The sequence below is a fragment of the Pongo pygmaeus genome, chromosome 14 (assembly GCF_028885625.2).
Source record: "Pongo pygmaeus isolate AG05252 chromosome 14, NHGRI_mPonPyg2-v2.0_pri, whole genome shotgun sequence".
Taxonomy (NCBI): Eukaryota; Metazoa; Chordata; class Mammalia; order Primates; family Hominidae; genus Pongo; species Pongo pygmaeus.
Genome location: NC_072387.2, coordinates 116,499,071 through 116,525,659, shown reverse-complemented (window position 1 = coordinate 116,525,659; position 26,589 = coordinate 116,499,071). Strand labels below are relative to the sequence as shown.

Genomic DNA, 26,589 nt, shown 5'->3' with positions numbered 1-26,589 from the left:
GGCTCAACAATGACACAGTTTGTTGTACCACATAGGGACGAAGCTTTTCGTGGCTAGGGTTGAGGAGGGCTTGCTGGTTATGTGCAACGGCTTTGCACAATATGACCTAGGTTCACGTCCCTGCTCTGTCACCTACTAGTTGTGTGACCCTTATTTAACCTCTGTGGACCTCAGGGTCCTCATCTCTGAAACGTGGATAATAGTAGTACTTAATTCAGAATTGTAAGAATTAAGCACTTGTTAATACATTAAAGCATTTAGAAGGCACATTAAGTCCTATAGTAAGCATTAGGTTACATTCATCAAAACCTGCTGCATACTTATCTCCTGCAAGTCTCATAAGCACTTCAGAAAGTGTGGTGTCTCCATTCTACGAATGAGGAAACTAAGCTCAAGGCAGCAAGTGATGAGTGCAGGGTCACTTGGAGATACATTTTAGGGCTGCCCCACAAGACCAGCTCCTAGAAAATAATGCAATCAATCAACTTCTGCGAGGCGGGACTTAAATCCCACTAAAACGTGCTTAATTCATTCAACATGGCGTTGGCATCTTACCAGGCAGGAAAAAAAAAGAGTACGCCAAGGCGAAAAGGAGAGTCTCCATCTATTGCGTCTCAGGCTTCCGCCAAGACTGGCGGAAAAAAACGAGTCCGCTCGGAAGCGGTCGCCTGCCTTCGGCAAAAATCGTCAGGAGGCGGGGCCCGCGCTTCGGCACGTTCCGCGCAGGGCATTGTGGGAAGGGCGGCCGGTGCAGCAGCAGCTGCCATCTTAGGGGCGCCTTGCGCTACGGCTTTCTCGTTGGAGGCGGCCTTCGTGGCAGCTGTAAACGTCGGGAAAAGGCATAAAGTCCGTTGGCCGACACCTTTCTTTCCTCCGGCCTCGGTAGAACTGCCAGCCCGCGTCCGAAGGCGGAGGCGAGGGGAACTGGCCGCGTGAGGGGCCTGAGGCGAGCGGTTAGAGCGTCGCCCGGAAGGATGGGCCGGTCTCGGAGCCGGAGCTCGTCCCGCTCCAAGCACACCAAGAGCAGCAAGCACAACAAGAAGCGCAGCCGGTCCCGGTCGCGATCCCGGGACAAGGAGCGCGTGCGGAAGCGTTCCAAATCTCGGGAAAGTAAACGGAACCGGCGGCGGGAGTCGCGGTCCCGCTCGCGCTCCACCAACACGGCCGTGTCCCGGCGCGAGCGGGACCGGGAGCGCGCCTCGTCCCCGCCCGACCGCATCGACATCTTCGGGCGCACGGTGAGCAAGCGCAGCAGCCTGGACGAGAAGCAGAAGCGAGAGGAGGAGGAGAAGAAAGCGGAGTTCGAGCGGCAGCGAAAAATGTGAGTGCCCGCGTGAGGAGGGACCGGGGCGTGCAGAGAGCGGGGCGCGGGGCGAGGGCGTGGGGCCGGGGCGGGACGGCGCGGGCCGGGAGAATGGCGGGGACGGTCCGGGGCTGGGGACCGGGCGCGGGAACGGGCTGGAGAGGCGGCGGCGGGGCGGGCAGGCTTGGCGTTTGGAAAGCTTGGGGTGGGACAGACCCAGGAGTTGTTTGGGATGGAAAATTCGAGGGCTTGAGCAGAAAGGGCTTAAATAAGAGAAGGCGATTTTGGCGCGAGAGAGGAGTGGTGTCCCGGAAGTAGGGGTGGAGTTCGGAGTGAGGTCGGAGAGCTGCGTCGGCTTGTGAGGCCGGGAGCGAGCTGGCCTGCAGATGTGGAGGGTGGTGAGCGTTTGTTGGTCGGCTTGAGAAGGAGAGAGAAGGGAATTAACCTTTCAGATGCGAATCACAGCTGGCCAGAAGCATTCTTCTATTGAAGCTCAAATTTGGGACAGGACTTAACTACTCTCGGGAATCATACACTTTAGGTGGTCCGCCAGAAAAATGAATTTTCACTTTAGTGTATTCCTATTGTTAAGGCGTTGGGATTGCTTTTTTCCCCTTGAGCCTACATCCTCACCCCTTCCTTGAGATGTTAAAAAAAAAAGGCACAGACCTTAAATGTACAGTGCGATGAGTTTTTTGACCTTTGAATTCACCTGTGTAATCACCATCCCAAAGCCTACCCCTTTTTTAACTTGCTTTCTATTCCTCTAGCAAAAACGTGCAGTTTTGTTGTTTCCCTTACACTGCTTCTTCAGAAGACACTTGAAGAGTTGCTTTTATTTTGGCGTTGCTCGCTTGAAGGATATTTGGTGAAAACTAAAGTTAGAGTGTGTTTCCGAAAATGTCAGCTCTCAGGTATTTCTGGCTATGAAAGTAGATGTGGATAAATAATCCCAAACTAAAGGAATTTTTGGGTTTTAAAATTTAGGGATTTGTTGTGTGTTTTGCTTTATGATCATCGTACTTTGATGCTCTGGGTATTCAGTTTCCAAAAACCACATTGAAAAGTAGATTTGAACAGTCCTACTAACTCCCAATTTAACCAGCCATACTTGGTCAGTTCTTCAGTGAATATTTGGAAAGTGCTCATGAAGCAAGAACGTTACTGAATTTATGATTTTCTCGAGGCGAGTTTATGTGTACTGAATTGACTGCAGGGTTTGTAGTTTTCTGTAGTTGGGTTTGTGTTAGGTAGATTTTCCAGCACACACACAGCTTGTTTCTAAAACCACAGTTATTAAAAGGTAGGACTGGAGCACTAATATTACAGCTGTACCTGGAGCTGTTTTGCTTCCAACACTCCCTTAAAACACATGCAACACTCAGTTTTTCCCGTACTTAGAACTGTCAGTGATATATATGAAAACAAAGTTCAAGTAATTGTTTCAAATTAAACCTTGATTTTGTAGAATACAACTTTTGGGTCTGCAACAAGGCCCTTAGCTGTAAAAATCTCAAATAGCTATCAGTAGATGGATGTATGAAACGTTACCTAAGACATTGCTGAGATAATTTCTACATGTGAAAACAAAGGATACCTCCAAAGAGTAGTAACTTGCCTTTCACTAGAAAGCTATGTGGGAAAAATGAAAAGAAACTTGGTATGCAAAGAATAAATAGAAGCATTTAGCAGGTTTCACATGTATAGCAGAGAAGAAATACAGAAATGAAATATGGCAAATAGAGGAGCTATATGGTTCTCTGGTTTGAGAGAAGACGCAAACTGCCAATAGTATTTAGGAGGGAGAAGGGACCAGGGTTAGCAGCCACCTGTACTCTAAATTCCTGGGTGCCTTGCAATAGGCATTACTTAATATATTCTAATGCCTTGGAAGCAATGCAAAAGAAACAATGGAAAGACTTAAGTGTTGGAGCTTTGGGAATGTAAGGAAAGTTTTCAGTCTGCATATCCTGTTGGTTATTTTATTCATTTAACTGATGTTTATTGAGCATTTAATAAGTGCCAGGCACTGTGCTAGGTGCTGTTAATATAAAGATGTTTGGCCCTTCTCCAAGAGCTTGATCTAGCTCAGAGACAGATCATTAAATAGGCAATAATACAGTGTAGTAAATTTAGTGACAGTAATATAAACTGTATAAAGGAAGTATCCTGTGTGAGTGGAGGCTATAAGAATATGACAATGTCAGGCAAGGTATAGGACACACGTGGAGCACAGAAAAGAGCCTCCTCCCCCGACTCCTGCCAAAATAGAGGAAATGGTCTTAAAAGTGGAATAATCAGGTGACTGTTGACTTAGAACACGAAGTTCTATAAATATTTAAGCCATGGAGTGACTGGAGAGGTAAATAGAGGCTGGGAGTCACGTTAGGGTTATTGCATATCATATTAAAGAGCTTGGTTTTCATCCTAGAAACGGGAAGGATTTTAAGCAGGTAAATGACATGGTGCCTTTTTTGTTTTGATTGTTGTGTAGGATGGAAACTAAGAGGTGGGTACAGAAGTTTACACAGGAGTAGCGAGGATGGTTGTTGGAATGGAAAAGAGGGACAGATTTAAGAAACATTCAGGGTATATTAAATGGAATGTGGGACTTCAGAAAAAGAATGTTGGTTCTCATGTTTATAGTGTGGCTATTGCAACTCATCTACCAAATGTTTCGGTAACAACCATGTGGCAGGTACTGGTAAAAATTCAGAAACTTTGTAAATAGTGGATAAGGGAGAGGGAAAGGGGATAAGAGAATGGTGCCTTCACTGTGAGCACTAGTTTTGGATATACTGTACTGAGTTTATCCAGAGTTGATCATGTGAGACTGAAGCCTAGCTGAGAGGGGCTTCACTGAATGTCAGTGAAACCTTGAGAGTATATGGAATGACCCAGGGAGAATGTGGAGAGAGGAGAGCAGTTCATTCAAGGGACTGAAAGAACCTTAGGACATGCCTGTATTTGCATTTAGGAAGAGGGAGAAAAGCCTATGGTGGAAGCAGAAAGGAATATGGTAAAAATGCATAGTGTCAAGTGCCCTTACAAGAAATCTAGTTAGATGGAAAGAGACTGTAAAATAAGAATCAACCATTGGGTTTAACTAATTAGGAATTCTTTGGTAAGATTGGAAACCGTATTGGTTTACCACTTACAATTCTGAGTTGTTGAATAAATTACCTACTCTAACCTTTTTTTTAAATCTGTGAAATGGAGATAATCTGTCTTGCTTGTTGTGAAAATTGGAGATAATGTATTTAAAGTAGGTGATACTTGGCATATAATAGTTCTGAATAAGTAATGTTATTTAATGTAACTAACTTACATGGAGCCAGACCAAGCCTGATGAATTTAAGAAGTGATCTTATGAGTTGTAATCTTAATGCTTAAAAGGTAGGCCTTTACATTTTTAAAGACTTTTGCCCTCAGTTTTGAATAGGCAATTCACATGGTTCAAAATTCAGTTCAAAAGATCTTCCTCTCATCCTTGTGCCCCAGCCATTCAGTGTGGTTCTTCTCACCCCTCCCCCACACCAGTAGCACCATTTTCTTAAATGCTCTTTTGAGATGCTGCATGCATGTTGTATTAACTGTTGAAAAAATAGACAACTGAAAATAACTTGCAGCAAATCAGGAAAATGTTAATGGCATAGTAACTTACTCTAGCCTGTGATATCTAGGTTCGAATATCCTCCGTGTTCAACTGGATGACGGATTAAGAGCCTTCTAAATTAGAGTATCTACACTGAACTGGGATCTATATAAGTGATTCTTAGACTACTTGGGCAGTTCGTTGTTAGAGCAAAGAAGAGCTTTTAGGAGAAAATTGATTATATGGAACCGCATATTTTTGGAGGTTAAGGCTCTGACAGAACATTAAGGCATAAGACCTAGCTGATGTTAAGAATATTATTCATTTATTTATTTATTATTTTTGTAGAGAAGTTTCACTATGTTTCCCAGGCTGATCTTGAACTCCTGGCCTCAAGTAATCCTTCTACCTCAGCCTCCCAAAGTGCTGGGATTACATGTGTGAGCCACCGTGCCTGGCCTATACTTTTTCCTTTCTTTCTTTCTGGTAGTTAAATCTGTGTGCTTGTCTTTGCCTCTCTCATTTGTCCTGCAGAAACCGATGTAGGGTGGTAGTATAGTGCTTGCTTGAGATCATTAGCTTTGGCATCTACGTAGGTTCAGAGAAACAGCTCAGCAACATCCAGTGTGCTTGAGTCCAGAAACTTCAGCTCCTTGTTCTTAGTTTTCCTCGGTAAAAATGGGATACGTACCCACCGCATAGGAATAATTATGTGATTTAAATGATGACATGGTATATAAAGCTTTTGGCACAATATTATATGTTACCTATTAAGTAATAAGTAAATGCTGTTTGCTAATAATTATTAAGCGATTCCTAGAAGTAAGCCCCTAGGATTGAGTTCCCACATTTTAAAGATGTTTTAAAATAATGGTGCCAGTTACTCTAAAACAGTGCTGAAGTGCTGTAGCCTTACTGTTTTGTTTTTAATAGTTAGCATTTTAAAGTTCATTGTCATTAGTGGTTTTTTTTTTTTTTTTTTTTGAGACGGAGTCTCACTCTGTCGCCCAGGCTGGAGTGCAGTGGTGCAGTGGTGCAGTGGCGCAGTCTCAGCTCACTGCAGGCTCTGCCTCCCGGGTTCACGCCATTCTCCTGTCTCAGCCTCCCGAGTAGCTGGGACTGCAGGCGCCCACCACCACACCCAGCTAATTTTTATTTTTTATTTTTTATTTTTTATTTTATTTTTACTTTTAGTAGAGATGGGATTTCACTGTGTTAGCCAGGATGGTCTCGATCTCCTGACCTCATGATCCACCTGCCTCGGCCTCCCAAAGTGCTGGGATTACAGGCGTGACCCACCGCACCCAGCCTGACTAGTGTTTTTAAAATACCTGAGAGCACAGAGAAAATAGGACCTAGTATTATACCATTTCCATTGAAAACCTTGAAGATCTTGATTTAATGCTTTCATCAGTATAACATATTATTGGCAGGGGAATGGATATTCAGCAGAGGAGCATGAGGAAAACATTAGAGAAAAGAACATCATGAGGGTGACAACTACTATGGCAAGGGTTTTGAGGAGTGGCTGTTAGATGATACCTATTTTGCAAGACACTAATGACCCACTCAAGAAAGTTCAGTGCCTCTTATGGGAGTAGGCATAATAGTGGTTTTATCATTGATTATGATGATAAATTTGCCATCAGTAAATATGAACTCATGCTTAATTCAGTTGTATATGTGCTCATTGGTTTGCTGAATTCAGTGTATGGCGGGGGGGATAAAATTGAGCTTTCCTTCAGCACTGTTCATAAAATTTGATTTAAAATTTTTTTCTGATTACTGAAGTAGCATTTTTAATTTTACCAAGAAAAACAGCAGAAATTATATTCTTGCTAACACCTGTAGGCAAACAGTTTTGCTGTGGTACCCTGAACCCTGCCTGTTGCAAAGCTTCATTTTCATGTTGGGATGCCTTGCAGTTCCTCCAGGAACAAAGGGAGATAAGCAGCTTTGTGAGAAACTGCACTAGGTCATTTCTCATTCTCCAGTGTTTCAGTTGAGCATGGGACTTTCCACTTGCCCTCCCTTTGGGCTATAAAGTCGCTGAGCTGTAGTTAGAATTGACTCCTTAGCAGAGCAGCCCACGGCCTGCCTGTACTGCCTGTTACATGGGCCCTCTGGTTTTATGTCATCAGTGGAAATAGAAGCAGGGAACCGACATTCTGATTTGGCTTTTGCTGTAAGTAAATTTTATTTGGCTCGTTTTCTCCTTACTGACCAAAGCTATGGAAATGAGGCCCTGTTAGCCACTGCGCTTTTGCTGAGGGATGGCTTGACTGCCAAAAATAACCTTGAGTGTGTATCAGGTCTCTTCGGCCTTCACCAAATTCTTAAGATGGCAACTTTTTACTCCTAGGGCCTTCTTTCTACTTTGTGTGAAGTTTTAATTGGAACTGTGTTACATTATCCTTTTTTTTTAATAGTACTATGATCCACTTAGTATTGTTAATTAAAAGTCACATTGTACTGGTTTTGAAATTTTAAATATTAAGTTTCTTCTTAGGCTTCTCTACATTTACTAATTGCAGAAGAACCAACTAGCAAAAGTGTGTGTGTGTGTACACTTTATTATGAGAAATTTACATATACACAAAGGCAGATTATTATTATTCTTCTTGAGTACTCATTATCCAGATTCAACAGTTGTCAGTCTTGTTTCATTGATTAGTTTTCTTTCCTTTTGGATGAAGTAGAGAAACAACATTTTATATGGAAATGTGATTTAATTTCTATTGAAGTTGCTGTCTGGTTTCCTTTTATATGCTCCCAGTGATTGATTTTTTTTAGTATTGGGTAAGATATCTGCTCTCTTACTGAGCTGCTGTAGATAAAGACTTAAAACAACAGAGTCCTGCGAATGAGTGTTGGGCAAACATCTAGGCCCTTAAAGGAAAATATGCTTTCTCTGATACCTACTGTCTCCTTGACAGAAGAATGTAGAGGATAAATGTAGAAACTGAAATGAATCAGATTGTTTAAGACACATTGGTGTCAGTGTGTTATCACTGTGAATAAGTAACAGGAGTTGAAAATGAGAGCCCTTGGGTGAGAATTGAATCATCCCGAAGAATAGAGTTGAGTTGAAGTGGATTGGAGTATTTAAAGGTCACTTAGAAACTATAAAGTCTTTAATAAACAGATAAATTGAATGAGTCTCATATATATGTATGTCAAATGAGTCATCAAAAGTTAAAGGTTGCAGGTTTTATTTAATTTTGAGGGTTGTGAGAAAGTTGGAACATGAATCGTCCTCTTAGGATTTAGATTTACTGCAAGAGCCTCAGAATTTATTCATTCAGCACAAATTATTGTCTCAGAGTGCTGTTAACTAGAAATAGTATGAACAATATATGCAATATAAAATTTTTTAGTAACATTAAGAAATGGATGAAATTGATTTTAGTGTATATTTTTATCCAAAATATCATTTTTAACACGCAATCAAATAAAAATAGGAGATCATTTATATTCTTTTTCTTCATACTAAATTTCAGTTCGGACCAGACACATATGACTAGTGGCTATCACTGAATATCATTGGTATGAAATGTGCAGGATTTCCACAGTGGTGCCTTGTTGAATGTCAGTAATTTCAGCACAGAATTTTATTTTGAGTAAATTGGTTTATAATATCAAAATGGGATTGGAGTAATTATAAAACTGTAGTATCATGCTTTATTGAACTTTTTCTGGTAATAAAAATATATTTTTACCCACTTTCTCATTTCTAGAGGAGCTTTTAATTGAAAATCAATTAACAAAAGGAAGAAAAGACATGGGAACTATAAAGCTGAAGAACTTCAGTTCAAAACTTAAGTTGGTGATATTTTCAGTAAAAACTATGCACTATTACTCCAGCAGTCTGAATCTCTTCAATCTATGTTTATTCTCTCTTTGCTTAGCGGGAAATGAATTCAGCCAATCTGAGTTGCCTGCTACATAATTTCTCCTTACTTCTCTATAGCTTAGCCCCAGACGAAGGGATTGGCAAATGAGCAAATCCATATATTTTAACAACTTGTCCTCTGATTATAAAGTCGATAACAGAAGTAGATTTTCTGTCTCAGATTTATTGTTCCTAAGTTAGAACTAATGAATTAGGCTCTTTGTATATACCTGTTCTCCTGTATTTAGAATATGATAAAGGAAAAAAGATTTTATATTCATTTGAATTTCTGTATCAGTTAACATCTTCGTATCTGTCATTTCCTTAAATGTGACATGAAAATGAATTCTGAAAAAATCAGTGAATAATATCAGGCTCAATGGCTTGCTAGACTTAAAACTAGTTTTGTTTAAATTTGTAGTTTTAAAAATAAATATCTAACTCGTTTTTTTCACTTTGTTTGCTAGTCGACAGCAAGAAATAGAAGAAAAACTCATCGAGGAAGAAACAGCACGAAGAGTGGAAGAATTGGTGGCAAAAAGAGTGGAGGAAGAACTGGAGAAAAGGAAGGATGAAATTGAACGAGAAGTTCTCCGAAGGGTGGAGGAAGCCAAACGCATCATGGAAAAGCAGTTGCTCGAAGAACTCGAGCGACAGAGACAAGCTGAGCTTGCAGCACAAAAAGCTAGAGAGGTAACGCTCGGTCGTTTGGAAAGTAGAGACAGTCCATGGCAAAACTTTCAGTGTTGGGTTCTGCCTCCTGCTCAGTTCAGAAAGAGATGGAATACAGACTATCTAATTCCTTTCTCATCTAAACTTAACATTGCTGCGAAAGTTAATTTTTTAGCCTATTGAGAAGTGCTGACTGATAACTTAAAAGTTGGAAGCTTTTATAAAACATATTCAAGGATACTTTTTGATTTAATGGAACTGGCTATTTGAGAAGTGTTTGAAACTTTTGCCATGGCTGCAGGACTTACATTCTTTTTTGGGAGGACGGTGGGGAGACAGGGAGTGGTAAAGGGAAAAGGTTAAAAATCCACCTGTGGTTGTATATTCTTCTGTTCTGTCACTCTGTTACCTAGACTGTGAGAGGCTTTTGCCTTCAGTCAGATTAAAAAGAGCAGGGCCTAACATTGAGTGATAGCACCTGCTTTGATAAATAGGTTTTCTCACTCTTCTTTTTTTCCTTCTTTTATCCCTCACTCCCTCCCCTAAACCTTGCTTCAGCACAATGGACTAATTCTAGCATTCTGATCATAAGGCCCTCCATTTTCCTAATGTGTTTCAAGGAATCTTTTTAGGAAAAATATCCAGATTATTCATCCACTTTTTTTAGTATCTACTAACAACTCCTTTTTTTCTCTAGAGAGTTATGAAGGAACAGGTTGTCCTTGTCTGGAGTCAAGCTAAACACATGATTTGTTTTATCAGCAGCTGGAGCAGAAGTTGAAAATGTCTTTCTGTGAGACAGTAATTTGCTACTGAAGCTTTATAGCTTGTTGGCACTGATTACTCCAGGATCCAAAAACTTGGTGGTGAAAGTCACTGAAACACTCAAGGCAAATTACTTTACAGCCCTGAGTGTCTATCACCATAGTTTGCATAATGAATATGAATCCCATTGGTGTGTGATGTAGGAAATCCTATAGTTGTATTTTCTTGAACTGAAATATTTGACTCAAAATAATTAAGACTCATTGTCATTTTTCATCTTGGCATTATTGTGGACAAGTTGACCTATTAAATCTCTTTGCTTTCTGGTAAGCTTAGCTTTTAAAATGCATTTTCCCTTGTCCTGTCTTTAACTAGATAACATGCTTATATTTATAGTGGGTTTCACAGACTATAAAATTGAATGTATGAAATTTTTATTTGTGTCAGTGCTTTTAATAATGAAGATATTTTTGGAGTAATGGTGCTGTCTTGTAGCGAGTTATTAATCATAGTAAGATTTTTTTCTCTTCATTTGCTTTTTTTGTTTCATATTAACAATTTTTTTTTACACGGACACAACCCTCTGACAGTCTTTCCAAATATTAAAATCATTTGAATATGTATGCTGTGATCTGAACACTGCTCAAGCCATCAAGCAGTCTTCATACAGTTTGCATTATAAAATCTCATTAAATTCTCCAAGAAAAAATAAGTTGAAGAATTTTATTTCCTGACCATGCATCCCCTGGATTTCTGAGTTTCAGTTCAGATTGTAGATGACAATATAAGCTGCCTTCCGAAATTGTCAACATCTGAATGTTAAGTCCATTTTCCCCATGGAAGAAGCCCGTAGTTCCATGAAGTATGGATTACCATTTGTATTTTTCACTAACAGTAAATGTATTTTTCTTATTAATTGTTTGCCTTAGGAATGATGAATTACATTTTTTGTTCCTTCTTACCATAAACATCTGCATTCCTCAGCTCAGCCTTCCTTGTATGTTGTTTCTTTATAAATGGTTGAGCTGCTGATGCAGGTATTGCCAAGCTAACAGTACAAATCATTTTAAAGAGGAAGCTGGCGCGTATGGCAGCCGAGGAGCACACTCTGCAGGACACTGGACAAGACAGTAAATATTCAACTTTTAATGCTGATTAAAGGAGTATAGGTAAAGAATACGTAGGTATACATAATTGGTGAGACAAATATTCACTTTATTTATATTTTATATATTATTTTTTTAATTTGGTAAATACTATCCAGTTTTGTAGTTGTCCTTGTTGATTTGTGTGATATTAAAGTATTAGTAATAATTGCCAGGAAACTATCATTAGGGAGGGTTTAGTTGGTTGCTGTTTGGACTGGGAGGGATGATTTAAATTTAGTGCTAGAAACCAATTTTAGTGACTGCACAGTTTATCATTTGTCAGACAGAAGGTAGCTATAAAGCTACCCTGTAAGTCATATCAAAAAAGTTCAGAGGAAGATTAGTAAATATTTATCAATAAAAATAAACATTTTGTTTTTCTAATATCTTAACATATCCTCCCCTTTAGGAGGAAGAACGTGCAAAACGTGAGGAGCTAGAGCGAATACTGGAAGAGAATAACCGAAAAATTGCAGAAGCACAAGCCAAACTGGTAAGTGTAAAGCATACTTGAAAAGTGTTTTGTATTTTGCTTTATTTCCTTTTTTCAGATTTTGTGGATTGATTTTTGTGCCCTATAATTTGACTTATTTTAGGGGGATTCTCAGGACTAACTTTAAAGGCTTTTTGAGGCAAGGATAGGAACAATTGAGATTTTTACTTCCAATCTGGACAGAACTCCAAAATTTGCAGTGATTTTAAAAAACAAGTTTTCTGGGGAAATTGTTTTGTTCTCTATCCCCAGTTTTTTCTTTCCTAACCTCATTCACATTTCTCCTATGCCTAAAAAACTAATAGCAACAACAAAAGCTTGGGGGTATATTTAAACCAACTATAATATGCAGCATTTTACTTTGTATTCATTGGCTTGTTACCCAGGAGCAGATAGTATTTATTTGATAGTAAGTGCACCAGAGTAATTTCCTATTCCTAGTTTATAATCTTAAGAAATACAGAGTCTTTGGTAATTATATAATATAGAAAGATGGGGGTGGGGGGAAGCAAGTTGTAAGCTCCAGTTACATGGTATAAAGAAATTTTGTGGTTATAAATGTACAGAAAAATATCCAAGTGGGTCTAAGTAGCTAACAGTGGATCCCATTGAGAGTAGGGATGAAGGAAGACCATAAATAACCTTAATAAGAATGTAAAAAGTTAATACGGGGCAGTTGTTTCTAGAACATCATCTTCTGAAAAATAGGGTACTCTGGATAAGAGATAATGCTAGAAATATTCCAGATAACTTAGTGAACATGGCACAGTGGATTCTTGGTAAATATCACCTGGTATTTGTGAAGGCCATAATGGAATCCATTGGAAAGCCATAATCCGCTTTCGCAAAGAAAATCTTAAAATCTGCTAAGGTAGAAAAAGCAATAGGAATGTGAAATGGACGAGTCATTCTAAGTTATATTGCTGCATGCTTATGAGTAAGTATGTGATAACTTTTTTTTTTAAGTGATTCCGGGATTCCATATAAGGAGAGAACCTCAGTGCAGATAGGAAGAAGAGGGAAAGTGTTCAATCTGAATTTGAGGTTAGAAGGTTGAGCTTTGAAGGGTAAATACACCCTGGTTTGTGAGGCATGGATGTTTCAGAAAAGAAGAAAAAAATGTGGTTGACAGTTAAATCATTGAAGCAAAATTACTGAGCAGGTGGAACTGGACCTCCTTTTAGGACATGTTAAAGAGATTGGATAGCTGTGGTGGGTTCATTATGTGGGTGGCCTGGAAGCTTGGTGTGCCCTCCCAAGATCTTGATCCCTTCTGACCCTGTGGTGGCTAGGGACGGTTTGGCCTCCTTGCATTATTCTTACAGTCCTCTATTATTTGCCCACATGAAAAATAAAAATATGACTTTTGGCGTGTGATCACTGGAAAGAATATTGGTAGTCATAACCTAATACTTCTCAAATGGTAGTAAAAGTTCTATTTTTGTTTTTTAATCCCAGTTTGTCTCAGACCTCTACTTTCGCAAAATACAGTTAAGATGAATTACTAGAAAAATGAGGTCATATTGCTGTAAAAACTTCTAAAACCCTTATATTGATTTGTCCTTGTTGGGGATTGATTAGTTTGTAGATTATAAGTGGTCTGTGGGCCATGCTTAACATTAGATCACACAGATTTAGATTTGATCAGAGTGACACTATTCTTGCTTTGCTTTGTTTTTGAGATGGAGTTTTGCTCTTGTTGCTGAGGCTGAAGTGCAATGGCGCAGTCTCGGGTCATTGCAGCCTCCACCTCCTGGGTGGGTTCAGGCTATTCTCCTGCCTCAGCCTCCCGAGTAGCTGAGATTACAGGCACCCGCCACCATGCCCGGCTAATTTTTCTATTTTAGTAGAGATGGAGTTTTAGGGGTTTTACCATGTTGATCAGGCTGGTCTCGAACTCCTGACCTCAGGTAATCCACCCGCCTCGGCCTCCCAAAGTGCTGGGATTACAGGTGTGAGCCACCGCTCCTGGCCCAGTGTGACACTATTCTGATGGCATGCTTGTGATAAACTTCAGTAAAAAACATATCTTAGGGAAAAAGAGGCTTGGATTTGAGAAAGTTGAGTAAGAATTTGAACATATTTAACATGTTTGCTTACAGTGTTCAATAAAGTTGGAAGCATAGTAAATTGATACCGGAGAATTTTTTTTTTTTTTTTTTTTTTGGATAGAGTCTCGCTGTGTTGCCTAGGCTGGTAGGCTGGAGTGCAGTGGTGCAGTCTCGGCTCACTGCAACCTCCGCCTTCCGGATTCAAGCAATTCTCCTGCCTCAGCCTCCTGAGTAGCTGGGACTACAGGTGTCCACCACTACACCCGGCTAATTTTTGTGTTTTTAGTAGAGACGGGGTTTCAGTATGTTGGCCAGGCTGGTCTCAAACTTGACCTTGTGATCCGCCTCACCGTCCTCCCAAAGTGCTGGGATTACAGGCGTGAGCTACCGCGCCTGGCCAAGAAAAGTTTTTTATTTGGTTCTGTTGGTGGTCATATGCTGGCAGGAAAAGTAGGGTATTCTTTGTGTAGGAGGAGACAAAAAATGTATAAAGATGGCAAGGTATACGTTGAGGCTCACTTCCACTTTTACTGCCTTTTTCCTTCCCCTTCCTCTCAATTTTGAGCACTATTCTTTAATCTTTATGTATGTTTATTGGAAAATATGTAAAATACATTCAAACTCCTATTAAAAGTACTTGATATCATATAAAGCAAGAAGAATGAGAAGCATTCTGGCCTCTAGAAAGTGATGAATGGTGAAGGATGATCAAAGGTAACTGTTTGCTACAATCTATATTGAGAAAAGCAACTTGATGAAAAAGTAGACAAGCCATTAAGTGCTTTTAAATAATTTAACATATTTTGGAAACAAAGACAACTCCAAAAAAAGTTACTAATACCATGGAAATATTTGGTAAGTGGTACAGGTAATGTAAGATAATGGCATAGTTGCCCTGGGAAACCTTCCTAGAAGAGGTAGTCCTTTGAGCTGGGGCCTGATGGATAGGTGGAAATTCTATTAGGAGGCAGACAAGAGTGTGAGGAAATGAAACAGGGCAAAGGCCTTTGGGGTAGTAGAATAAAACAAAGGCAGGGGCGTGGAAACTTGGGATATTGGGAGAAGTAGCTGTAGTAAAGTAGCAGCCATCCAACCTTATGTGTGCTAAGAAGTTTGTGTGGAAAGCGGATTATAGAAAAGACAAGTTGATAATGAAAGTACCCTGGAAGTGGGGAGGGAGATTTCTTAAACATTTTAACTGAGAAAATAATACAATGATGTTACAGATCAGTAATTAAGAGTAACTTCCTAATTAAAAAGGAGATTTGTACACAAGTAGGACAAGAAGCAACTACAATAAATTTCTGAAAATATATCTCAACCTCAGTAGAGAAGCAAAGAAATGTCCCCCTCTTTTCTTTTTCCTTAATAGAAATACCCTAAAGCCATTGTTTTTCACAGTGTCCTGTGTTGGCAGGTTATGATACAGATACCTCTTTACCTGTTCATGAGAATTTAAATGGGTATAACAGTTTCCGAAGACAATTAACAGTAAATCAGTAAATATAAAAAACTTTAATTCTGTATCTAAGACTTTATCTCATGAGATAGAATCATTTACAAATGAATTTATGTACAAAGATATTCTCAAATTATTTAAAATAGAAATGTCCAAGTTGTTGGATTCATTATTATTACACAGTGGGTTTTTCTGTAGCCAGAAAGTATTTGATAATTCAGGGGAAATACAAAATAGGAGGTAGCTAAATACAAAATTTATATGTCCAATATGATCCTTTTATTTTGAGAAACATACTTGCACATTTTAAGAGACAGAAAAATAAGCCAAAATGCTAAAAATAGTTATCCTTAATTGGTAGTCTTACGTGTAACTTTATACTTTTCTTCAGTTTCTACATGCTACAAGTAATGTATATCACTTTTTTGATCACATACAAACACTAGTAAAGAAGTTAAAGTCATACTTTTGACTTTTAAGTAGCTTTTTATGACACAAGTTCACAGATTGAATCCCGTAATGACTAATAAGGAATGTGTTAGCCTAGCCACACGAGCTCATCCATATGTGAAAATCATTGTTAAGTGCTCTAGTCCATGGGTAGTTACTGTTTTTTTCAATTCCACATTGTGTACCAAGATATTTGGTTTGTCAACAGAGACAAAAGTATTAACCAACAAACATACTTTATTTACAAAGTAAAAGCATCCAAATATGACTTGACTTGGCTTTTTGGCAGATTGTTCTTTGTTCTTGAGTTCGTGTTGGCGACACGTAACTATCTTTAGTTATTTGAAGGGTGAATACAATGGAAAATTTTAATTTTCTTTTGTTAAAAATAGTGCTTAAAATTTTTTGAAGTCTTCTTCATGGTGTTTTTATGATGTGCCTGGGAAAATCTCAGATACTGTTCCGAAATGTATATGAATTTTACTTTTTTGGAGAGGGAAACAGACTTAAAAATTGGGGATAGATTTTGCTATAGAATAAAATACTCTTCTAGAAGGTTGTGTCAGCAGGAGGAAGAAACTCTCAATCTATACCCTTGTCAAGATTGTAAAATATAAACCATACAACCTGGTTAGTGAATCTGGTGTAAACACCTAAACTGTAATAATAGATAGTTTCTAATAAAATTTTAGGTAACATACTGGTCAGAGGAAGGACAAATTACTTTTGATGGGAGACGGGGGTGTTTGGGGTGTTAAAGTATATGCAAGTTATAAATTCTAGATTTACAGATCTCTTTACTAATGAAATAGTTTTCTTCTCACCCCTTGCCAAGTTCATCGTGTTATACCACTTTGTATCTCACCAGTTTGTTATCTCAGCAGTTTGAGAGAAGAAAAGATAGTGCCATGTTTGAAAGTTGCTTATATATCAAATGTGTACCACATACATAAGTTTAAAATAAACCAGAGTTTGCTTTGCAATGGAGGGATGGCTTTCTTTTAAATGAGTTTGTATGGTAGGCTGAAAAATCCCTTCTGTCCTCTCTCCATAAAAAACAATCTGTATTCTAATGCCTGGAATCTGAATGTGCCCATATATGACAAGGAGGGCGGGGCTTTTGCAGATGTGATTAAATATCTTGCAATGGGGAGTTTATTCTGGATTATCTGGTGGGCCTTAAATGCCATCACACGTATTCTTAGAGAGGCAGAGGGAAATTTTAGCATATAGCACAGACAGGAGAAGGAAGCTAAGTAAAGACAGAGGAGAGATTTGAAAATGTTGACTTTGAAGATTGAAGTGATGTAGGCTGAAGCCAAGGAATCCTGGCAGCCACCAGAAGCTGTAAGAGACAAGGAGCAGACTCTCCGCTGAAGACTCCAAAAGGAGAATGGACACCCTGCTGACACCTTGCTTTCAGCCCAGTGATAGTGATTTCAGACAGCTGGCCTCCAGAATAAATTTATTTTGAGCTGTTTAGTTTGTGGTAATATGTTACCTAAAAATGTGGAAGTGGTTTTGGAATCGGACAGTGGGTAGAGGCCCCAGTTTTGAGTCACATGATAGAAAATGCATACGTTGCCTTTAAAGACTGTTGGCAAAAATATGGATTTTAAAGGTGCTTCTGGTTAGGGCTCAGAAGCAAATTAGGAACATATAAACTGGAGGGAAAGAGATCCTTTCTATGTAGTGATAGAAAGCTTGGCTGAATTGTGTCCTACAGTTGTATGTAAGGCAGAACTTAAAACTTTTTCATATTTAGCTGAGAATTCTAAGTAAGTGTTGAAGTTGTAGCCCGGTTTCTTCCTGTTTATAGTAAAGTGGCAAGAAGAGCTAAATTGAAGAATGAACTGATAAGTATAGAAAGAACCACCAGCACTTGATGTTGGGAAAATCTCAGGCTATTCAGATGGCAAAAGGTGTTCACTGTTAGAAAAACTGGCTCTGGAAAGAAGGCCTGGGGTATTGCTAGACAGCCTTTTGTTTGTGTGGAAGAAACTATGCATGTAACTCATAGGTTCCCCGTACTATTTCAGTAAAAGCCAGAAATAGATGAGATTATCCAGGAAATATCTATGGAGAACGATGTTTAATGATGTGACATGTAGGGGACCTCCAAAGTTTCTGAGAATGTTGTGTCAGCAGAAACTGCCAACTGGGACTGAAAAAGACACATGACACGATGAAGGAAGGTGTTCAGACTCCTGACAGAATCCACGTACACAGGAAAGGTGATGTGAAAACAAACACAGAGATTTGAGGATATTGACCTTGGAGTGAAGTGTCCACGTACCAAGAAACCTTGGCAGCCATCAGAAGCTGGAAGAGGCAAGGAACAGATTCTCCTGTAGAACTTCTGGAGGAAGTGGGTCCCTGCCAACGCTTTTGATTTTTGTTGCAGTGATACTGATTTTGGACTTCTTGCGTCCATAATAAATTTCATCCAGTTACAGTTTATTACAGTGGCCACAGGAAATGAACGCAGTGGGAAAAAGAACAGGGTATCTTATAGTAGAGCGAGCATTTCTATAAGTTGAAATGGCACAATACTTAGGAAAAATAAGGCACCAAATGTAAATGTCAAATATTTTAATTTGAAATGAAGTTTTGGGTAAGTCAGGTAAGGATTTTCAGAGCACGAGAGGTTTTTTCCTGATTGTTAAGATAAAAAACTGGTTGAAGACCTTATGTTAATGTATTTGGGACAGTAATTTAAAAAATAAATTTCTGGACATGAGTGAGTGTGTTGACATTGTGAAGGATGGGTTTATAGGACACAAACTGGAAACACGAAGCCACTGAAGGCCAGTCAAAAGATGGGGCCTTGAATCACCAAAGTAGCAGTTCTTAGAAACTGTAAGGGAGAACTAATGGACTTGGTGAGTGAAGAGGTATGAAAAAGCCGGGACGCAGGGGGAAGTCTGTTGTAGGAACCAGAAAAGACCCTCCTGATGTAATCATTCCTAATAAACTCATGCCAGGTATCCCAGGCATTTAAGGAAAACTTAGTGCACAAAATAGTGAATGACCAAGACAGAAGGACTGTTAAAAAGAGAGAATGTAGGATACAGAAGGTTAAAAGAGCCACATCTAGATAATACCTTTATTTGTGAAATTTTAGAACAGAAAGTGTAAAGAAAATCCCGAAGGTATCAGATTTTCCTTGGCAAAATTATAGAGCAGTCTCTCCAGAGTGCTCAGGCAGTGCTTTTTGTACATAATATTGCATACCAAGCTCAATCTCAGTCACTTCCTGCTTTTGAAACAGTTGTCTTCACTTCAGGTAACATGGAATCCATGGAGATATTATCTAAGGTTGAAGTTTCAAAAATGATTTAAGGTTATATATAAATGTCACAAGAGGGGAATTAAGAATAAAAGGGGGTAAAGGGAGTAGGTGGTGATAGGAATTTAGATGGTAGCTAATGATATCCCGTAATGATGGTTTGGCATATTAGAAACCCTAAGGAGGTAACTGTGAGAATAAATATGTTGTCACAGGGATGAAGAGGATCCTTGTGTTTTACCCTTCTGTTATTTAACATTGTACATGGAATACCTCAGAAAAATTTACTGACATAGTTTACTAAGTGTCAGAACTAACTGTATCAAATATATTTTTTCATTTTTTTATTCATTGGTTATCTAAAGTGGGATATACATTTAAAAAGTTATGGAAGGGAAGATGAATAAAGGAATTAAAATTATAAATGGCAGAGTGGATCAGGCTATTTATCTTGGAAGGTTTAAAATGTAGAAATCACATTTCTGAATAGTGGCATAGTTTCTAATTGTGCTGTTTTTCATCCATTTCTATAATCAGTCTTGAAAAGAAATATTTCTATGGATTTTTAAAATTTTATAAAGTTACATATATTTCAAATAGAGAATAGATTTCAGTATCTCTGTCTGCTAAAGGGACTGTTGCTAAGGACTACCTTGATTACATTTATAGACAGTTTAAGAAGGAGAATGCTTAGAAAAGTAATCTTTATAAAATGAGTAGATCCTCTGGGTAAAGACGGTAGGGCAGAGGCTGGGTGCAGTGGCTCACGCCTGTAATCCCAGCACTTTGGGTGGGCAAGGCAGGCAGATCACAAGGTCAGGAGATCTAGACCATCCTGGCTAACAAGATGAAATTCCATCTCTACTAAAATACTACAAAAAAATTAGCTGGGCTTTGTGGCACACGCCTGTAGTCCCAGCTACTCGGGAGGCTGAGGCAGGAGAATCGCATGAACCCGGGAGGCGGAGGTTGCAGTGAGCCAAGATCGTGTCATTGCACTCCAGCCTGGGCAACAAGAGCAAGACTCTGTCTAAAAATAAATAAATAAATAGGGCAGAGATTACTGGGCAGGGTAAGTAGGCCTTTTAACTATAATGGAACATTTTTTGTGTGTGTACTTCTTATCACCAGTCACTCTTTAGCTTGGGGTACAAAGTTGAAAACCACCTTTGTGAGATTGAACAGGGTTATGAGCATAATGGCTAGGAGGGTCTGCCCCAGTGTAATGGTTCTGGTATTGTGGATGTTAGCTTTCTTCTTGGCCTCCAAGCTGCCCACTACATAATCCTTGTGAGTGAGTTGCTTAGTATTATTCATCTGTATAAATACATATATGCATCCCCAGCCCCCCAATGCAAATACTGCTTTCTTGTGCATAAATGTGAAACAAGCAGGGAAAGGAGCAATGATTGTATTCTCTGGCAAGTCGAGTCATCAGGAAAGAAAAAGTTACTACAGAGAGAGGATAAGATTTAGGAAAATACCTAGCAAATAAGGTATAGGGTCATACCACACTTACAGATGGTGGGTGAACAGGAAACCAGCTTTTCTCACTTGAGAGACTATATTAAAATGAGAGATGACTGTTGTTAGTGTTTGAATAGTCTTTTTTTTTGTCAAAGTGTAATTAAGATTTATGCTTAGTTTAAAGCCATAGTAGAACAAAATACCAATATTTGTATATAGACAGTATATTCAACTAATTTTTAAATCATTGCATTAAATACTTCTAGTAGGCACTGTATGCCTAGCATTGGTGATTAACATTGTTGAGCCGTAGTCCCAGAGAAAATCAACTCTTCTGTGTATACATACACATACACTTTTGCCTTCTGTATTTGTAGACCTAAATGAAGAAACTTGATTCTTTACCCAATCTAAAGTGCAGAATTAGTATTTTATCTGAAGGAAGTTGCTTTACTTTAAAAATCTTGTTTTTAATTAGGCAAAATGATCACATGGTTCAAATTTTGTTTTTTTAGGAAGAGAAACAGTGAAGTCCCTTTACCTTCCCCCCAACCCAATCCCCAATTCCCAACCCCATCTCCAAAAGTGTACTCAGTTATGAGTTTTTAAAATCTTTTCAGAATGTCTATAAAAGCGTATTCAGGCAGATACAAATGCATAATATTTTAATTCTCCCTTTATTGCACAAAAGTAGCATGTACACATGGAACTTTCTTTTTTTCATTTAACAGTTTAACTTGGAGATTTTTCCATTGCGGAACATAGGGGCCTCCTTTTTTCCTCTTACTTGTTTTTAACAGCTATATAATATTCTGCTTTATATATCTTCAGTAACTTATTTAATGTACCCATATTGGTGGATATTTGGGGTTTTTTCACATTCTTTTCTTTCTATAAACTGTGTTGTAATATGTAACCCTGTAAATATATCAGTTTCGCATGGGTGCAAAACTTGCACATTGCTGTACAAGTATATAATATAAATTCCAGAAAATGTACTTGCTGGCATACAGTATTACGAAGATGTAATTTTGATAGTGTGAGAGTGCTCTTTATATGATAGCATATGTGTGTTAGTCCATTTTTTGCTGCTATAACAGAGATAGGGTAATTTATAAAAATATTTGGCTCAGGGTTCTGGAAGCTGGGAAGCCTAAGAACGTGGCACAGGCATCCCATGAGGTCTCCCCATGGTGGAAGGCATCACATGGAGAGCAAGCTGGACAGAGAGGGCCCTAGAGAGAGAGAAAAGTCAGGTGACCAGACTCATCTTCTTATCAGGAGCCCATTCCCATGGTAACCAACCCACATCCCACTCGGGTGATAACAGAATTAATCCATTAATGAGGATGAACCCCTCATGGCCTAATCACTGCTTAAATGCCCCACATCTTAATACTGTTAACAATGACAGTTAATTCTAACAGTGACCTTTGGGGGACATATTGAAACCACAGCAATGTGCTGTCACACTTTGAATTTCTGTCTTCTAGGGTAAAAAATGGTATATTTGTAATGTTCATTAGATTTCTCTTATGGATTAAGGTTGTGATGTTCTGCTTTATGTACCCTTACTCTCCAGGGCTCTAGTATCTTTTCCTAGGGTTGAGTTAGAACCTTAGAAGAAAGTGAATCTGAGTGTTTATATTGATAAAATGTTTCTTAGGCACACACACACATCCAAAGAACCCTTACTACATCTTGATTCAGTTGCACACACTGAGCTCTTACCCCAAATTTGTGATGATTTATTAAAACTGGATAAAGTGATTGGCATAGGAATTCACTAATGGTGACCGGTAGCAGGTAAGTCTTTTTGTTGTAGTATCAGTGAAAGCCTAAGGAAGAGAGTGGCTATTTGAAATAGATTCTGATGTACAGGTAGGATTTCCATAGAAGGAAAGAATGGCATGAGCAAAAGATGGGGGAACAAGATAGAAAGGAGCATTTAGAAGAGGAGTAGAAACAAAGCTGGAGCCAGGTTATAGAAAATCTTGTCTTAGAGAAACATTATACTTTAGGAAGTTAAGCTGTATGCCATGGACAGTGGATATCATTGGAAATTTGAGAACAAGAAAGAGTGAGCAATGATCAAGAAAGGTGAGTCTGGCAGTATCGTGTAGGATGTATTGAAGGACACACTGGAAACGGATACCATTTTAGATGTACAAAAGATATGTGGCCCTACACTGATATAGCTGGCAAAAGAAATGAAAATAAACTCTAGGCAGAGAATATAAAACAAGAATTAACAAACTTGAATGAAGAAGGAAGAGATGAAATAAAGCTATAGAATTTGAGTGGCAGAAGGGAAAGTGTAAAGGGCAGATTTATTTTAAGGCTAAAGTGGAAGAATTTAAATCTTAAAACATGTTGAATTTTGAAGCAAGTCCTAGGTCTCCCAGGTGGATGTGTCCAGTAGCCAGGTCTAAATGTAGCATAGGAAGAAGGTTTTAGAGAGCTGTACCTTAAAGATACATTTTAGCTCTCTGTTGGATTTTCCACCATGCTCACCTGCCAGATTCTCTCAATGCTTGTAATTCTGATCTTTGTTATCTCCAACCTTACTTGACTGCGGTTGATTTGTTCCAACACCTATCTTTTAGTCTATGTCACATTGCTGTCTAAACTTCTTTGTGTTCTTCCCAATATAAAATTTAAACATTTTGTATTGCATACCGGAGTCCTGTTACCTTTTCCATCTTCCTCTGCCATAAAGCCTATAAACCAGTCACATTACACTTTATTTAAAAAATATATATAAATCAATGGAGACAAAAGAAGTAATTAGTGTGTGGCATTAAAGAATGTATCAGAAGAGAGAACATTTTTAAAAGACTTAAGTGAACAGAAGAATTTATTTGAATAAAGAGAAAAATCACTGAATTTGATAGATTTTGACCATACAGAAGATAATTTTAGTGGAATAATGGAGATGGAATCAATGACCTAAAATTTGACTTTGAATGGGAATAGGTAGGCAGCTCAAAGGATGCAGTGAATGTTTTAAGATCACTGTCAGATAGAGGGGAAAAAGGATAAATCATGATAACTGATATTAAAAAGGGTTAGAGCAGGCTTTCTCAATTTTGGCACTGATGGGATCGTTCTTTGTTGTGGGAGCTAAAATTTGACTTTGAATGGGAATAGGTAGGCAGCTCAAAGGATGCAGTGAATGTTTTAAGATCACTGTCAGATAGAGGGGAAAAAGGATAAATCATGATAACTGATATTAAAAAGGGTGAGAGCAGGCTTTCTCAATTTTGGCACTGATTGGATCATTCTTTGGTGTGGGAGCTGTCTTCCACATTATAGGATGTGTAGCATTGACCCAGTCTTCCACCCACTAGATGCCAGGAGCCATTCCCAGTTGTGGCAGCCAGAATCATCTCCATGCATTGCCTAATGTCCCCTTGGGGAAGGGATTAAAATTGTGCTTGGTTGAGAATTGAAGATGTGTGTATGGTATCTCTAGGAAGCATGAGAAGGGCCTGACTTTGGTAAAGGGGGAAATCTGTGGAAGAATGCAGGAAAGAAGTTGCTTGACATGGAAGGAGTTGAAGGCACTGCAGGAGTGGAATCAGTTATACCAGTGTCCTTTTGAAATTAGGTAGCACTTTATAGTCAGGTCAGAAGGTTTTCTAATATTTTTCTTCAGGTAATTGGGTCTGTCGTGTTTCTTGGTTGTCTACTGATACTATAATATAGTGCCTTTTTTTCAGCATGATTTGACCACACAAACAAAAAGCCCCAGTGGAGATTTTTTCCTATGTTTTTGTTTTTGTGTGTGTGTTTATGCCCTTCAACTATAAATATGGTAATTGGTAGATAACCTGCTCTTTGAGTAAATCTGTGCCTCGGTTTATAATTAACGATCTATTAACCTGGTACAATGAAGTTAGAGATAAAAATAGGTATAGAACAAAATCTGTCATGATCTCAACATGTGATTTGTGGAAATTAATTTCGATTTCCAAAATGTGTAAGTGCTTTTCCATAATTTGTTCATTTATTTTCATTAAAAATGAAAGAAAATGTAGATGTAATTAATAAAGGGTTCTCTTTTAATTTTCTTAATTCTTTTTTCTCTACCACTTAAACTATGTGACCTTAGTCAAATTTTATGACACATGCCATTGTGTGTAAGTTGTTACCTCATAACTAAAATATTTTCAAGGCATGTAATTCATAGGAAGTCCTTGTTTTACCCTCTTTTTTGCATTTGCATTAAAAATTTTTTTGTAGATATATAATAGATAACACCTGTTGCAGGGGTATATATGATAATTTTTAATACATTTCTATAATTAATTTTTACTGTTAACTTTCAGGCCGAAGAACAGTTGAGAATTGTTGAAGAACAAAGAAAGATTCATGAGGAAAGGATGAAACTAGAACAAGAACGACAACGTCAACAAAAAGAAGAACAAAAAATTATCCTGGGCAAGGGGAAGTCCAGGCCAAAACTGTCCTTCTCATTAAAAACCCAGGATTAAATTGCAAACTCTGAACTTTTTACAAAGAAAAATGGAAAAACTTTGTATGGTAGCTTCATGTTGAAGTGGTTTTTTGTTTTTGTTTTTGTTTTCGTTTTTTTAATTTGTAAAATCTGGAAAGTTAGCTTGTTCTAATAGGGGCTATGCTCTGCAATTCCCTTTTTTTTTTTTTTTTTCCTTCCACTAAGTCAAATCCTTATCAGATCATTGTTGTCTTCTAAGGAGTGACGTATTTTTCACCTGTTTGGATTCTATATTAGTGGTCTGAGGAAGAGCAGATCACATTGTAAAACTATGGATGGTCTGATAAGGCTTTTACTGACCCCACTGACTTCAGAGTTATACTCTGTTTGCTACATCATAATGCTGGTTTTGCTGACTTTTTGTTTTTTTATATATTTATAAAAAAAGAAAAAGTTGGTGATTGCATTGGGAAATTCCCAGGGTATTACTGGACCTATGTGGTGTATTGTTAAACCAGTGTCCTTGTGATACTGTTGCTCTTGATGTTCCTGATACAGGTAAGGAAACAGTTGGTCAACTGATACAAAGTATATATACAGTTCAGTATTGTCTCTGTTCATTTTGTTTTTATTTCATTGACAAAATCAAACCAGCATTCCCCATTGTGTAAATAAATGATTTTGCTGAATAAAGTAAAGTCTTAAATTCGTATGTTGAAGCAATTTTTTTTAAAGTTATGTTAAGTCTTAAAGAGGGTGGTACACTTTTTGATGGTCAACCATTTAGAAGTCTTAGAACTATATTTCCTCTTGTTTATACTTTTAACATAGGGTTTAATGTACATTAAATATACTTGTGAATTAGTATTTAATGGCTATTTTTACAAATATCAACTTTATGCTGATAGAGCAAATGGCATCAGTGTTACCTTTAAGAAAGACTAACAACACCCAGAAGATTTAAATTCTCAAACCTGTGCCTCTGTTTTAGGATATAAGTATTATCACAAATTATACTTAATAAAGGCTAGAAAAATGCTTTTAAATTACGGAATCTGAGATCATTTTCAGAGTGGGCCATCAGAAAGAACTTAGCTTTATACTGTCAAAAAAAGGCTAAGATGGTCAAGTCATTTTCATTGTGTAGTGTACTTGCACATTTATTTTTAGGACAAACACATTTGAACTTTATGAAGTTTTGTTTTTTTTTTTTTTTTTGCATGTGGAATCTTACGGATGGCTTTCATTTTATACACTAGAATCTGCCTCATTTACTCTTACATATGTTTAAGTATACAGGTATTAAAACATTCAAGAAAAGGATATTGATCTAAAATGCTACCTGAGATGCATAAACATGTCATCAAGTAGAGAAAATATTTTTATTTTTTCCCAATATTTTTTAGACAGTTTGATTATTCTTAAAAATTGAAAACATAAGCTAATGAGATGACTAAATGGTAGATTATTTTGTGTGTGCATGCTAAGAAAAATGCTGTTGCTTTAGTTTTGAGCTCTTCAATGAGTCTAATTGTGGTAAGGAACA

General features: G+C 38.1%; 1 protein-coding gene across 1 annotated transcript; it reads left to right on the top strand.

The window, feature by feature from the left end:
• ARGLU1 (arginine and glutamate rich 1) lies at positions 1-25,755 on the top strand. Its single transcript, XM_054446504.2, has 4 exons — positions 1-1,321; positions 9,258-9,483; positions 11,785-11,868; positions 24,916-25,755. The coding sequence occupies exons 1-4, from the start codon at positions 975-977 to the stop codon at positions 25,078-25,080; spliced, it is 822 nt and encodes a 273-aa protein (XP_054302479.1). The 5' UTR covers positions 1-974; the 3' UTR covers positions 25,081-25,755.
• Positions 25,756-26,589: the final 834 nt, after the last annotated feature.

Excerpts from the sequence above, each read along its gene's own strand:
- ARGLU1 (XM_054446504.2), top strand. The coding sequence starts at position 975 with ATGGGCCGGTCTCGGAGCCGGAGCTCGTCCCGCTCCAAGCACACCAAG. Across the intron at positions 1,322-9,257 it reads TTCGAGCGGCAGCGAAAAAT|TCGACAGCAAGAAATAGAAG; the intron begins GTGAGTGCCCGC and ends TTTGTTTGCTAG. Across the intron at positions 9,484-11,784 it reads CAGCACAAAAAGCTAGAGAG|GAGGAAGAACGTGCAAAACG; the intron begins GTAACGCTCGGT and ends CCTCCCCTTTAG.